The 15274-nt window shown below is 41.5% G+C and overlaps 1 protein-coding gene across 1 annotated transcript in view; it reads left to right on the top strand.

Annotated features, from left to right (window-relative positions):
• dph1 (diphthamide biosynthesis 1) overlaps positions 1-15274 on the top strand; it is a 90817-nt gene that overhangs the window by 62960 nt on the left and 12583 nt on the right. Inside the window, exons 6-9 of the mRNA XM_049577083.1 lie at positions 1180-1301; positions 6482-6550; positions 7529-7685; positions 12316-12416. Of these exons, the coding sequence (XP_049433040.1) occupies positions 1180-1301; positions 6482-6550; positions 7529-7685; positions 12316-12416 (449 nt within the window). The remainder of the gene's footprint in view (positions 1-1179; positions 1302-6481; positions 6551-7528; positions 7686-12315; positions 12417-15274) is intronic.

Here is a 15274-nt window from a genome sequence, read left to right as displayed (position 1 = left end):
GTTATCAGAAAAATGTAAACAAACCTGGAGTTTGCCATTGTTTTTATTGTTTCTCACTCATGCTCACAAAGCAAGAGCATACACACACTGAGGAGATGGCATCGTTTCCCAAACGCTCTATTTCACGTGTCCGCAAGGATACAAATTAACCAGGGTTTTGAAAAATTGGCACCTTAGAAGACATTTTAAAACATCTCAGAGGAAAAAAATCTGTATGCATGTAGACAGGGCTTAGAGCGCTCTGTTCAGGAAATATTTGTTTAACTTGTTAATGTGTTGATATTCTTCTTATCTACATCTTTTTATTACTGGGTATTTTGAATTTGAGTGCAGTACCCATTTTGGCCACATTCTTACATACAGCACCTTTAACTACACATATTTAGCATGTTAAATTTTCTCACTTTCTGTCTTTTTTCCTCACAAATACAGACACTCAGTGGCATGAACACATTAAAGGCTTCCATCATCAGCTACTCTGGATTCATTTCAAGCTTGGCGCATCTAGATGTTTATGCTGACACGTCTCTAGAAATAGAGAAAAAGCATGAAGTGACAGCATAAATAAGCCTTAACATAATGCCTTAAATACCAATCAATAATGGGATGCTCTTACTACTGATAAAGGCTTCTGTATGTACTCTAACAACTTATTGAAAACACAGTAAAATAGCCCACTGGATAATTAATTACCATATATAAATAGGACTGACCAGGTGAAAATACACAATATACAAAACTATATACATATGTATTACATTAGTATTGTAATAGGTTATATCTGTGTGATTTAGATGAAACAAGACAGATATAGCCAATTCGTCTCTGTGCCATTCAGTGCCAGTATATGTGCCCGTATTTAGCATATAAAATTTTGTAATTTTCCTACATTAATGACTTGCCTCCCTTTTAATTTGCATCATCATCATTATAAGAAGAAGAAGAAAGAAAATGTGGCCATCCCCACCTTGTTGGCTGGCCTCGCTTTCATCCTCTTATAATGCATACAAGTTATGAATTGCATCCCCGTGTTACTTTAAGACCATACCCATGGCTATCTTTTTGGAGAGGCGTTCCAAACCTGGGGTGACTTCAAAACAAAGGACGGGGTTAAAGGTGAGCTCACCAAAACATGTGAATCTCTAACTGTCTTTCCGTCTCCCTTCCTCCACGCTGCAGGCTGTGAGTGCAGCCCTCAAGCCAGAGTATGATGTGCTGGTCCCACAGTGTCGACCTCTGTCACCAGGAGAAATCTTGGGCTGTACCTCCCCTCGTTTGGACCGCCACGTCAACGCCATAATGTAAGAAACCTCCATCCTGCTGTCTCCCGCCTCACAGTTTCAGTCCAAGACCTTTTCTTTCTTTCTAGTAGTTAGCAGATATCCAGATAACACAAAGACATCCAGACAGCCCCCCCCTCCCTGCAGGTGCAGTAATTACCCCTGCCGTTGCCATGCTCACCTATGTGACATGAGGAATAATCAGTATGACATCACACCAGTCACACCAGCTAGCTGTGACAACTGGCTGTGTCTGCGTGCTTCCAATCAGACCTTTATTATATCCAGCCAGAAACAGCCAGATGCTGATCCAGAATGGCAAGGCTAAAAATACCTTCATGCTGTGCAAAGCATTGCATTGTGTAAAGCCAGACAGGCATGGCCACTTTTGGTTGTTTCAATCCAACCGCAAAACATCCACATGCTCCCCAATTTTCTTTGTTTTACGGAAATGTTTTCACAGAGTGTGACACCTGCTGTGACACGTTCACGGCGAGAATTGATAAACTGCGCAACATGTCACCGTTTGTCTGTGCGTTTGTTTTTCGCTCGTGTGATTGCCCCCTTTATTTCCACTGAAGTAGAAAGAGATGATGAACCCTAAAAGACTAGCTCTTTGGTGTTTTTACATCAGCATAAAAACTGTGCATGTGAGACTTGCCAAAGTGATGCTTATCCTCCCTGTACTGCAGCGAGGAGAGTGCTCTGGCAAGGTAACATGTTCAGGCAACAAACAACACCTCCGCAGCCACTTTATGTCTATGCATCTTGTGCAGCTCCACAGCAGAGATAAATCCTATGCTTTGTGGTGCACAGTGAGTTGCAGTAATTCCCCAGGTATAATATAATGATGTCTGGGTGCATCACCTGCTGTGTCTGATCCGCACACATCTAGTGTTAGTCCATGTGATTAAAACCTCCCAGTGCATGAGATTAAAACGGCTACACAAGGACAAGCTGTGCTATATGCATAAGCCAGGCCCTATGGGAGACAAAAGAGGTGTGTGTGTTTGTCTTTCTCAGTGTGTGTCTTTGTGCAAGTGAAAGAAGTGGAAGGGTTAGGGTGTGCTTCACCTACTAATCCAGTGTGCGTTGTCTTTGATGTGTGAATCGGAGTGTGTAGTGGTGTGATGGGAGAGAGAATCGATTAAGCTGCCTGAGAGTAAGTACGCCTCCCTCTCACTCTCACACTTCTCTTTCACTTTCCGTCTCACTCTGTGTCTTCACACAAGTTCGATACCCATGTACAACGTACAGATGTGTACAGGACTTCAACGCTCCCCAAGTGGGATGTATCTCCCTCCCTCTTTCACATCCACTCTTGCAAATAGTGTACAGATTTATTTATGAACCTAAATGGAAGAAATGTTTTATTTAGCTGTGAAAGCTGTATGCAAAGTGTAATTACTGATTAACAGTTTCCCTCTATTAACAAGCTTCCTTTTACCTTTAACAAGTATTTTACTGCTGGAAAGATGGTCTTTTCATAAAACTGGGCTGTCTGTGGGGAAGAAAGATGCTAATACCTTCGAAATCGGTGCGACATGACTTGAGAAAACAGAGGAAACAGGCTGTGGCATTTGCTTTTCCTCAGTAGGTAGAAAAACTACAACTTCCAGAATGCACTGCACCAGACCAGACTAATAAATGCTCCTGCTAGTGGGTGATGTAATGCAACATTGGTTGTTTTGACCATAGACTTGTTTTGACACAATGAAATAGTATGGCAGCTGGCTGGTAACCAACGATCTCGAATTCCAGTTAAAGAATAAACTAATATATGTTTCTAAAAAAAATTTTTAGGCAAAAAATAGGAAACACAGTAATAACATCTTGGTTCATATTTAATCAGCACTGCTTAGTTTTACTGTTTGACCCTAGTATTTTAGGCCTCCAATATGGCGCCCACCACAAATTCTCGTACAACAGCCAAACAGTGCACTAAAATATGTTTCTGAAGGCATTTTAGATGAGAAAAAGGAAATATGGGAACATGATCTTGATTTATGTCTATACTAACACTACCTAGTTTTACTGTTTGAGTTTGGTCTGACTTTGAAAAACAGAGGGGCGGTTCTCTCACTCGATTTGCTTCTATACTCTTATGTGTCTGTGGTGGGCATGGATGTGTAAAGAGGTGTTGGCAGCAGAGTTGGGTAAGGGTTACTTTAAAAGTAATAAAAGTACTTTACTGCATTACTTTTTAAAAAAGTAACCCATTCCCTTACTGCGTTACTCCCTGGGTAAAGTAACTGAAGTACTTTTAAAGTACTTCCAACATTACTCCCTGAGAAAAGTAACTCAAGTACTTTTGAGTATTCTACATTTCCTATTGGGCAATAGAAACAGGGCGCTAAGCCTACATTTTTTGTCTCCAAAATTAAAGTTATGGACCGCTTGCCCTTCACTGAGATCCAATTCTCCCATCACAGCCGTCACTTTGACCAGTAGAAACACACAACAATCTGCTGCTGTACACAACTGTATGACAACAACACCCCAGCGTTTTAATATTTCCTCTAGGGATGTTACCACACAGAGTAAAAGGGGGAAATGATGGTGTGAAACAGCAGAGGCACTTTGTCAACCCGCTGAGTTAACGTTACTGTCATTAGCATCAAGCTAGCAGACAATGGTACATCCTCACGGTCGGACATAAAGTAATAACATTAACAAATAGCGGCGGGGCTTTTACTCACCACAACTGCAGAGGCTCCCAGCTTCATTTGAAACAAACTACATTATAGACGGTCCGTTATTTATTAATCCCTCTGTGTGTTTATATATTTACTTTTTATCCGCTCCCGTTGTCTTTGTAAAGTTAACATATCGCACCGTCATTTCAAAATCAACACTTGTTTCAAATTAAAAGCCCCTTATAACCTCGGCTAGAGAATCCCTCCATTTTCTAAATAGGCTTTTATTCTGAAACATTTGTCAGAACTTCCTGTGGAAGATACAGTAGCTTGATAGTTTACGTATGGCGCTTCAAATGTAGCTCCTGCCATCTGCTGACGCTTTTAGGTGACTACAACAACATGTCGGCTGGCACATGAACAGACACACAGTGACTCAAATAATAGTGAGAGTAATAAAAATAGGAAAAGAATAACCCGATGACATCACACACGCCGTGAAAGACAACCGGGGATAATTGATGAGTACCATCGTGTAGTGTGTCATGTCTGGCGGCCAAGTCACGGCATGATTTTATGACTCCACAATCATGTAATGTGACATAGTGACTGTCAGAACGGGCGGAAAAGTCGTGTAGGGTGTACCAGGCATAATGCAAGTCCTGAGTCTGAAATATGTCTGTCAGCGAGTCCTACTCCACCTATTTAAACTTCACAGTAGACAACGGCAGCATTTCTTCTACCACGTAGCGAGCCACAAACTCCGTGGCTTCTTTCAGACTGATAGGTTTAACGTTATCTCCGTTATTAGAACCAAAAGACAGCCGTTGCTGTTTCGGAGCTGAAGGACCAGTGTTCTGAAAGTAATGGAAGTAACTGACGTCAGTTTGAAAATGTACCTAAGTATTTGATTACTCAAACAGCAAACTAACGCGTTAGGTTACTTGTTACTGCAAAAAGTACTCTAACCCAACTCTGGGTGGCAGGCATACAAAAATGCCCAAGTACAAGTTGTAGTTTGAGCAACAGCCCTAGCTCCAGCGAATATCCAGTGAAAGCCAGTGCAAGATGGATGAACGTTTACTGCAGTTAATTTACACATACCACCCACATTTTTATGATACCCACCTGGTTGAAAATTTTCAAAATATCCCTTTAATGAATACCATCTCCAAGTGAAACAGCATAGAACAAGCTCTTCTTAACAGTGCATGATTTACATTACCTCTAATACAATAACTTTAGATTTATCATTGTATTATTTTACATTAATTAGGTGCGAGTCAGTGCTCCAAAGAAAATGTTAGTTGTAATTGCATTTTACCTAAGCTATGAGCATTATAGAGAATGAGTACTTGGGTATTAGTCTTTAAGACCCATCTTGAAGCTTTAGAAATGGCCTGGTCTGTTTCGTTTCTGTAATGAAGAAAAGTATTTCTAAAAGCTGCACTGAAAAGAGCCACGATCAGTCGACCATTTCCATCTGCTGCCTCCACTCTCGCTTGTAATAGAACAATATGAAGATGTGAATGTGAAGATACGGTGTTGCATAACGCAAAGACGCATAACATTACCATTATAGAGAGAGCACTTTTATAAAGAACAATAGAATATGGATGGAAGGACAGCTGTGGTGAGAGCTGGAGTCTAGCACGCCAGACTCTTAGAGCCGAGGACAACCATGGCTAAAGTGTAGATGGCTTATTGTTGGGAACATTTTTCTATGAAGGCCTTGGATGTTGATAAGAAAAGAAAAGTAAAGCTACAGAGGCTCTGCTCATTTAGTGTTGTCATACAGTGTGACACACACAGGCACAGTGGACATACATGTGGGTTTTCACATACATATACACGCACACACACACACACACACACACACACACACACTTAAAAATAACATCTTGACTACACGTGTCTCCAGGTAGCCTATATAGCAAACCACCCACAGCCTGCTCCAAGCCGCACTAAACACTGACCAATTAGTGGATTTAATTGCATATCCTGTCTCAGATGGCCTACTGAGGCTGTACAGTAATGAGTAGGGGTACCAACCTGAGCCCCCTCATACTAACAGCAGGATTCGTCTTAGCCTGACCCTGAGAGGGGGGCTTATGTAAGACTTTCCTATCTGAGCTTGTGTTTTCAGGCACCTACATGCCTCTGTGTACTTACGGTTTGTGAACTCTGCTTCTGCTCGGGCTCTGGTGAATCCCCAGCATCAGACCCTGGGTTAATTGGAAGGGCTTGCATTCTCTGTAAACAGCATGCTCCAATCGTTGGGGTCATGTTCCCGGACAGCAGAGATGGGCAGACCCTCCACCCCAGCCTCAGGCCTTCTGCCTGGTAACACTTTGGTCTTGTGTTAAAAGGCTGCAGAGAGGAATGGATTTAAAAGGAGAGAGCGAGAGAGGAAGCTGGTGGAGAGGATAGGAGAATAATAGACCAGTATTTATTATGGCTGCACATTGAATTTGCTTGCCCCGAGGGGGTTTCCGTTGCACAAATAATTTTTCTTCATTTCTTTTCTTTACCTCTGACATTGAATTGCTTGGTGTTTTTCTACAGTTACCTGGGAGATGGAAGATTTCATCTGGAGTCAATCATGATCTCAAACCCAGATATCCCTGCTTACAGGTATTGTGAAACAAAATGACACCATTTGTCATCTCTAAAAATATTCAGCGTAGATTTCAAAGGGGATGCAGGGGCCCTCTATATATAAGAGATGTGCATTTGTTGCCCCAATAAATACATCAACACAGTAGAGGACTTCTATCTTGAAAAACATAAAGATATTTACACTATAAATGGATACAAAAAAGGCACAAATTGGTGCCTAAAAAAATCCCAGAATGCAGAAAAGGTGTTTGATGCTCAAATTTTTTGTTGCAAAGCCCTCCCAAACCCCACATTTGGTACGTTTCCCCAAAGATGTTGAAACTAAGCCTAGCCCCTTGATGCCATCTACAAAATGTTCATTGTAGTCAATTAGTGTTACGGCTCTATTGTTACTAACACAATTTGTAATCAACTTAAAGTATAGGTAAACTTGGTAAACTAAGGGGAAAAGTAAGCCATTTTACAAATATAATAATGTAATCACCTATTAAGATTCTCAGAAGAATGCATGTATAAAACTGAGCATACAAAAGGTATTTCATGATGCTTTTTATGTGGAATGATCTTGGCAGTCATGATCACTCACCTTATTGCAGTGTCACGATAACATTTTACAAGGAAGTTCTGTTTTGATGAGGACTTGTTTGTATGCAAAGGGAAATTGTGTCGTTATAGACATATGCACTGCCGCGCAGATCACAGGTCTCTCTCATAAACAAGATTCTAATCTCAAGTGAACCCCTTGTACCGGAGAAAAGGAGATTAGATGCTCAGAAATACCTCCATTTTTCCTAAGATACACTAACTCCTGTCATACTTGATGGCTTTTCATGATTGGATTTTTTCATCTTTTCTTGCATTTCTGTCCTCAAGATAGATACCTGAACAAAGGTTGGTTATGTGTATAATGTGGTTTGTCTTTTTATGTTTACACACACATTCCATTCACTTTGGTGTGTCTTTGCCTTTTTTGGTCACTGTGTTTGTTTGTAGATATGACCCCTACAGTAAGGTGTTCTCCAGGGAGTACTATGACCACGAAGCCATGCGCGCCTTAAGATTTCAGGCCATCGACAAGGCTCGATCAGCCCAGAGGTGGGGCCTGATCATGGGCACGCTGGGCCGGCAGGGCAGCCCTAAAGTCATGGAGGTGAGAGTCTGTGTGTCCATTTCAACAGTCTACATATCCCGAGGCCACTTGCGCAATGGCTTGTAATATTTAACTGTGTGAGTTTGTCTGACAAGTGGTTTGGTGACATGAAGTGCTGAGAGGACAAGGAGGCTTCACACTGGGAGCTTGTTATGTCACATTTAAAATGATGCAGCCAAACAGCCGTAGACAGTGCTACCCTTGATCTCACTGTTCGCCTAAAGGTTGGCTGTATAAGAGCGATAGTGCTAGGGATGTAGATTTAAAAAAAAAAATAGTTTGTCTGTCTGTCCATCCCATTCTCATGAATGTGATATCTCAAGAATAAGTTAAGGGAATTTCTTTAAATTTAGCACAGACATCAACATGGACTCAACAATTAACCGATTTTGGTGGTTAAAGGTCATAGGTTAAGCTCACTATGACATCACATCCATCTCATTTTTGAGAACAAGCACTCTCAAAAAGGACTTTAGCACATTTCCTCAAATTTGGCACAAACGTCCACCTGGTCTTAAGGTGGAACTGATAAGAATTTGGAGGTCAAAAGTCAAGGAAACTGTGACCTCACAAAACATGTTTCTCGCCATAACTCAAGAATTCATACACTAACTATGACAACATTTCAAACCATCCATCCATTTTCTAACCGCTTATCCTCTTGAGGGTCGGAGGGGGGCTGGAGCCTATCCCAGCTGACATTGGGAGGCAGGGTACACCCTGGACAGGTCGCCAGACTATCGCAGGGCTGACACATAGAGACAAACAACCATTCACGCTCACATTCACACCTATGGACAATTTAGAGTTACCAATTAACCTATCCCCAATAGGCATGTCTTTGAACTGTGGGAGGAAGCCGGAGTGCCCGGAGAGAACCCACGCTGACACGGGGAGAACATGCAAACTCCGCACAGAAGGGCTCCCACACCCGGGATCGAACCGGCAACCCTCTTGCTGTGAGGCGAGAGTGCTAACCACCACACCACCGTGCCGCCCCATTTCAAACCAGTGTCCAATAAAATAAAATGATGATGTGATGAGATTCTATATCCAAAAGGTCAAAGGTCAGCTTCACAGTGACATCATAATGTTCTGAAAAAAAAAAAAAAAAATTTCTGGTCATTATTCAACACCATGACTCAGGAACAGAAGGGGAGACATGTGGTCAGATACTGAATCGGTCATGTTGATCTTGGGTGTCCACCTTGAAACTGTGCTGATTGTATAGATCTTCTGTGCTGCCAAGTTGAAGATGCGTGCAAAGCATCCATTTTTTTAGAATTTGTAGCTTCATTGCAGCAACATTAATGTTTGAAGCATTGTCCATTGCAATGGCTACATATGATTCTGGACAGACAGTGATTTAAAGTGTAACTGCAATGTGACCAGTTCACAGAGGTATACAACTGTGAGGCAGTAATTCTTATTTAAACTGTTAACAGTGGCATTTTTTCCTCAGTACAATCACTGTTAAAAGAATTTAAATCATGAATTAAATCCGAAAAAATCTGTCCCTCCAAATTGCTGTTCATGTTGTTATTTAGCAGACTGCCAAACAGAATTCAGAGAGATTAAAAGTAATGATCCTGTGAAGCATATTCATGGATACTGTTTCCACTAATGTTAGTCCATTAATTTGTTAAGTAAGAAACTCAAAGTCTTTACAAGTATGAGCTAGTATGTATTAGCATGCACACAAGTCTGTCTCATGGCACTAATTGATCAACCATGAAGCCCTCGGTCACTCCTAAGCCACTGCTTCTCCTCCATCTGCTTACCCCTCCACTGCCCGACATCTTAATCCTTTCTCCTTTGATTTATATGCCTACTTTTCATTTTTTCTCTAGTGTGTTTGGCTTTTTTTATTAGCTGTGCCTTCTTCACATAATCATGTCTCTAATTAGTATATATATTGCAGTATGCCCAAATGCATGGACCTCTTGATGTAAAAGGTATAAAACTCTCCACACCTACGTTTCGTCAGTCAGTATACATTTGAGGCTTATACTGGTTGGCTTCTCCTGTTTATGAATATCCAGACTTGAAAGATGAAGTTAGCATTGATGTGAAAATGTCAACCAGGGAGTGAAAATTTTCATTTTAAGGTGGCAGGAGAGGATGGATTAAAAGAGGGGATTTGAATAAAAAGACCCACCAGCTCTCCCATAGCGATCTGTTGAGATTAAGAAGTACCAGTGTCAGATAACCTCTCAAGTAAGCGGACAGAGCTATCTCTGATAAGAGCACAGTTGTAGAAATGTCTCATGATACTCCTAAGGACAGTGGATATCAGCAACTCTCATGCCTTTATCTCACCAAAGGAACATTTATGGGATTTCTTCTCTTGGTTTTGCTGCCTTCTGCATCCCCAAATAACACCATAGTCCAAAAACCAATGCCCAAAACTTCAAAGCCAGGGACAGCAAGGGAGCAGAGTTCCTTGAACTGGCTAAACAGTTTCATTTTTCGTTATGTTATATAAGGCCTGATGTCCATGTGAGGATTATGAGACAGTGGGCCCCTGGGCACAGATATGCAAAGGGCGCCACCATCTCTCCTACATAGGAGCAAGACACACAGACTTTGTGTTGGTTATGCCTCTTTTTTGTTGATTTGTGTCTCTGTGTCTTTTTGAGGTAATCATGTGTCTCTGAGGTCATTTTGTGTCTTTTTTTGGTCAGTGTTGTTACTCTTTACAGTATCTTTGTATCTCTTTGTGGCCCTTTTGAGTCTCTTCCTGGTGATTACATGTTAATTTAAGAGACATATTGCAGGCGAAGGCCAGAGGTGCCCCTGGCACTTTGGGCCCCCTGGGCCTGTGCCTTGTAGACTAGACAGTAATCCATCTATGCTGGTGTCTTGGCTTGTATACAAGCGGCCTGATCCAGCTCAATGTCAGGCAGTAGAGTGGGGCCAGCTCCACGTGGGCCCACAGTCTTCCAGGGTGGCGTGGGGCTCTGGTGCTTTGCAAAATGTAAGGCAAAGCTGAGGGACTTGCTGAGCTGAACCCTTGCTACAAAAGCAGTAGTAGGACCCACCTCTAAAAATAGCATCAATTATGGAGCCAAACTCCTGGCTGGACACACCTTTTCTAGCGTTGTCTAAAAAGAAAGATGTAGGGATACTAATAATTGCATTGCTGAGCACCACTGTTGGAGATTTCATCTAAAGGAAAAGAAGGTCACATCTATGTAACTGAATCACAAATGACCAGGCTGACTCCTGTTTGCTCACCAATTGTTGAACTTCACTTTCTATTCTGGTTAGTGTTGGGCCATTGGTATCTGTCACCCTAGTTATTGTGGTGTGTCCCGCACGATTGGCTCGAGCTGGCCTTTGTCGTCTGGTTCTCTGCCAATTCAGCATGTTGAATCGGTGGTGGAGCCAATCCATGAGAGAAATCACTCTGATTATCAGTTTAGCTCAGAGCACAAGTTCACTAACGGAAGGGAGCAAACAAATGTCTAAAGTCAAGAGGGCATGAGGTCGAAACAAACCTGTTATATAAGGTAAGATTATTTCTTTGTAGCCATTGGGTTCTTTAGCAGACACGGTTTCTTATTGTCTGTGTTATTGTTCGCTTGCGCACAGCAAAATCATTTGTTCTCTCAATATCGGGTTGTATTTTTATCTAGTATGGTTATCTAGTTTCCCTCTTTGAATGACAAACACACTACTACTACTACTACACACGACTACTGCCGCTTGCTGGTACGGAGAGTTATTTTCTCTCATGCAGGGGCGGAACATACGTGCTAGCTGGCTGTTGGTTGTTCTCTTTGTGGTGTGTTCAAGTGCAATGTTTTTGGCTGAGACACCAGGGACGTGAGGTGACGCAACAGTTGGCCTGCGTTGCCACTAGTTCTTTGATGTCGGTTTGGTGTGTCTGAGTCTAAAGATTGACTGGTAGATTGACTCAGTGTTAGCAGTAATGCAGGCATTGTGATGAGGGAGTCTAAAGCAGAAGTGCTTGATCCAAACTCCTACCTTTTACAGTTTTGCATTGTGGGTACAGACTGAAAGAGTGGGATTGTGGCTGCAAGCACCTGAAACTGAGCTTCCTTTACTTTGTGTCTGGGCACATAGTGGCAGGTCGAGGAGATTGAACATCCATCTGTAAGGGGCTCTGAAAAGAGCCAGTTAAGGTAGTTTTGGACATTTAATCCAGATGATTCCCTGCAGAGGTGTTCTGGCCAGAGCCAAGTGGAAGAAGATCCAGAGGAAGCCCCAGAATATGATGGAGGGATTACACATCCCACCTGGCGTGAAAATGCCAGGAGGAGCTGGAGGACATGGCTGAGGAGACAAATCTGTCTGCTACCTTGCTTAACTGTCACCACCCTGTAGACCTAAGCAGCAGAAAATGGATGGATGGATATATGAGGCTTCATAGACTGCGAGCTGGATCAAATAGTTCTCCTGCTGAGATTATTAACAGTAAAGCAAATACTTCTGGACAACCCTAGATTGCTTCAGGACAATCTGTGTGGGCGGAAGTCATGGGCTGTGTGATTTGTAACTCATCATTTGATATTGTTGAGATTCACAAACCCTAGTGAGAATTGTTTGATGTGTGGGTTGCAAACCTTTCTACTGGTCTGTTTATTTTACTTCTTTCTTTTCCTAGCACCTGGAGTCAAGGCTCCAGTCATTGGGCAAGTCCTTCAGCCGAGTGCTCCTGTCTGAGATTTTCCCAGGGAAGCTGGATCTTATGCAAGACATAGATGCGTGAGTATTAAGATCCAAATATACATAAAGTAGCACCCACCAGAATTAGGACACACGCTAGTCATTGAATCAGAATGCTTGGCCTTGGCAGATGGCGTAAAACAGTAGCCCACATTGCAGACACCAGTGATTTTGGTCTGTACATCTCGACATCACCGCTGATGCTTTTAAGCCATACTACAGTCAGTCTTTCCAGCATGTTGACATTGCAAAAATTAATAAAAATTCAGCCAATCACCGTGCATTCTGCTCAAACTTGCATTTTTTTTCCAATCACCACTTTTACTGCAAACTTAACAAATTAAAATGGATAAATTCGAATTTAATTGCAAAAAGGCCCCTAAGCCTCACAACATTTATCGCAATTTTTTAGAAAGCTGCCATGAAATCAGGCAATTCTAGCCACAATCCCCAAAACAGCCTAAAAAATCCTGGAGGGGCTGCACAATTCATGGAGAATTGGATGCTAAGATTCTTCCTTACTTCTTCGTAGAGAAAAGGTTACCATCAATTTTTTTTCTGCAGTAAAGACTTGACGAACCTTTTATGTAGTGTATTTGATAATTTTTCCTTCTCCACAGGCTTCCCGCAACCTTAAATTATGAATTACTTTCACACATTGCTTAAACATCTCTTCTTTTGGCTCATTGTTTTCCTCGTCAGGAAACACTTAATCAGTCTCTTTGTCATAAAGAAAAGCTAATTTATCCGTCACATCATGGACCCCGGCAGAGATGTTATGATCAACAGCAAGTAGTCACCTAAAAGTTGCAATCATCAACATTTGAAATGTATTCTGTAAGCATCATTGCACACATAACTGGGGAGTCAGCATAATATGCACCATAACAAGGAGCTGATAAACAGAAGTCTAGAGTGTGTAGCCTCATAAACAAAATTGGCATTCATGTCTTGGTGAGATTCCATCATTTTGCCTTCGTAGCAAAAACAAACAGTCCAACGTAATGAACTTGGATGCTTGATACAATTTCCTCTGCTTTGAGACAGGGGCATAGAAAGAGGAATTTTATCCTTGAATAATCTATTAAAGTTCTCACTTTTCACTCTGTACTTTTGTAGAAACTATAATAAAACTGGAAAAAATATATTAGCCTTGCTCTTGCTTTTTTTAACCTTCAGGCTCTGAATTCTGTTACTTTTTAAACATCTCACCATGAGTCTAAAAATATGCTGCATTCCCGAACCCAAGGAAACTGTGAACCCATCACACATAATTAGCATTTAATCATCCCCTCACATACTATGAAATGATTACATTATTGATACACTCACATAATAATCAGAGAAGCAGGTTAGGAACTATGCCTTGGTACTTATCGCTGTTATCCAGCCGAATAGCACTCATTACAGTCTTATACAAACTCCTCAAGTTTCTTCAATGAAATATCAAGCGCTCAGCCTTCGAGGTGCAGCTTCTCCAATTTATCTGACTTCCAACCAGAAGAACAGAGGTGAAGATGGACTAGGGGTTAGCGAGACACTGATGTGCAACAGCTCCAATAACACTGAAACAGGCTCGCACTCACACACACACACACACACACACACACGCTCCTCACACTCCCTCAGATTGGCCTCTCACTGTGGAGTAATGAGAAGTGTGATGTGTGAGGGAGGAGTGGGTGAGAGAAGGACAGAAGGTCTGAGAGAGATTGAGAGTGAGTTGGAGAGAGAGATGCAGAGGTAGTTGAGGGGGCTGTGTTTGCGAGCGATCACGGTGAAAGCAATTTTTTCCTTTGTTTTTTGGCTCTCCTCTTCAGACTGACGTATGACTATGAGTGCAACTCCGGAATTATGTAAGTCAGGCACGATTCACCCAACCAAAACAAAACCTCATTACAGACAAAAAAGCTTTTCAATAAGGTCTGTTTCGGCAGCATTTATGGTATTGATGTGAAGAAAACAAAAGTGTTTGAATACAAAATTAAGGCCCATTTTCTGTGTCTTGTATATCAGATAGGAATACATTGTATACTGAAATACCCAGTGTCCAGTGTAGTATGTACACCTAGCTAACGAACATATAATAAACCATATAAAAGTTACAGATGTTTTCAATATTTAATTTACCTTAAGTCATTCAAATGGGGTGGACAAGCACCTCTCAGTGTAACCCGGTACAATTTAAGAACACCACAATAGGCTTGAGCTGTATCTATTTTTTCATACCTTCCAGACATTTTATCAGACTATATGCTATGCAATGGTGTTTTTGTTAAAGAAAAAAAACCCTGAGTTACAGGTAATAGAAGTCATTGAAGCATGTATGTCATTAGCCTACAATGCTGTGTCTTGCTTGCTTTAAATGCTTGTGGCCCATAGAATAATGAATAGATAGGAAATAGGCGCACATCTTGCCAAAGGCAAGGCAAGAGACGCACCTGTGAGCTCAACAGAAGTGATGTGTTGAATACAGTCATGTGGCTGTTAAACTGCTTTTCTAGTTGGAAGAACTCATCTCAAGATAAAATTATGTGCAGTAATATAACCCTAACCCTAATACCCCAGTGTGCTATATGTCTTGATACCACCCAAGTCTGTACCACAGCCTCCAAAATGACCATAAATTGGAACATACACCTGAGCAGTTTCAACAAAAACTCAACAGTAAAACCTTCATGAAGGTAACAATTATTGCAGGACAGCTGTTGTAGACTGCATCAGTTTTAAACTCGGTGTGTATACATCATAATGCAAGGCGACAGTCCTTTTGGTCTTTGTACTGTTAAAGACAAAAAGAGTAATTTCAGGGTTTTCAGTACCAGTGGCGCCACACTGCCTGTGTTTCCCTACCATTCCCAAAACAATATTCTTTCCAATAACTTTGGCTACATTCA

This window comes from Epinephelus fuscoguttatus, linkage group LG5 (assembly GCF_011397635.1).
Source record: "Epinephelus fuscoguttatus linkage group LG5, E.fuscoguttatus.final_Chr_v1".
In the NCBI taxonomy this organism is placed as follows: domain Eukaryota; kingdom Metazoa; phylum Chordata; class Actinopteri; order Perciformes; family Serranidae; genus Epinephelus; species Epinephelus fuscoguttatus.
Note: the sequence above shows the minus strand (reverse complement) of the source record. Positions and strands in the feature narration are given on the sequence as shown.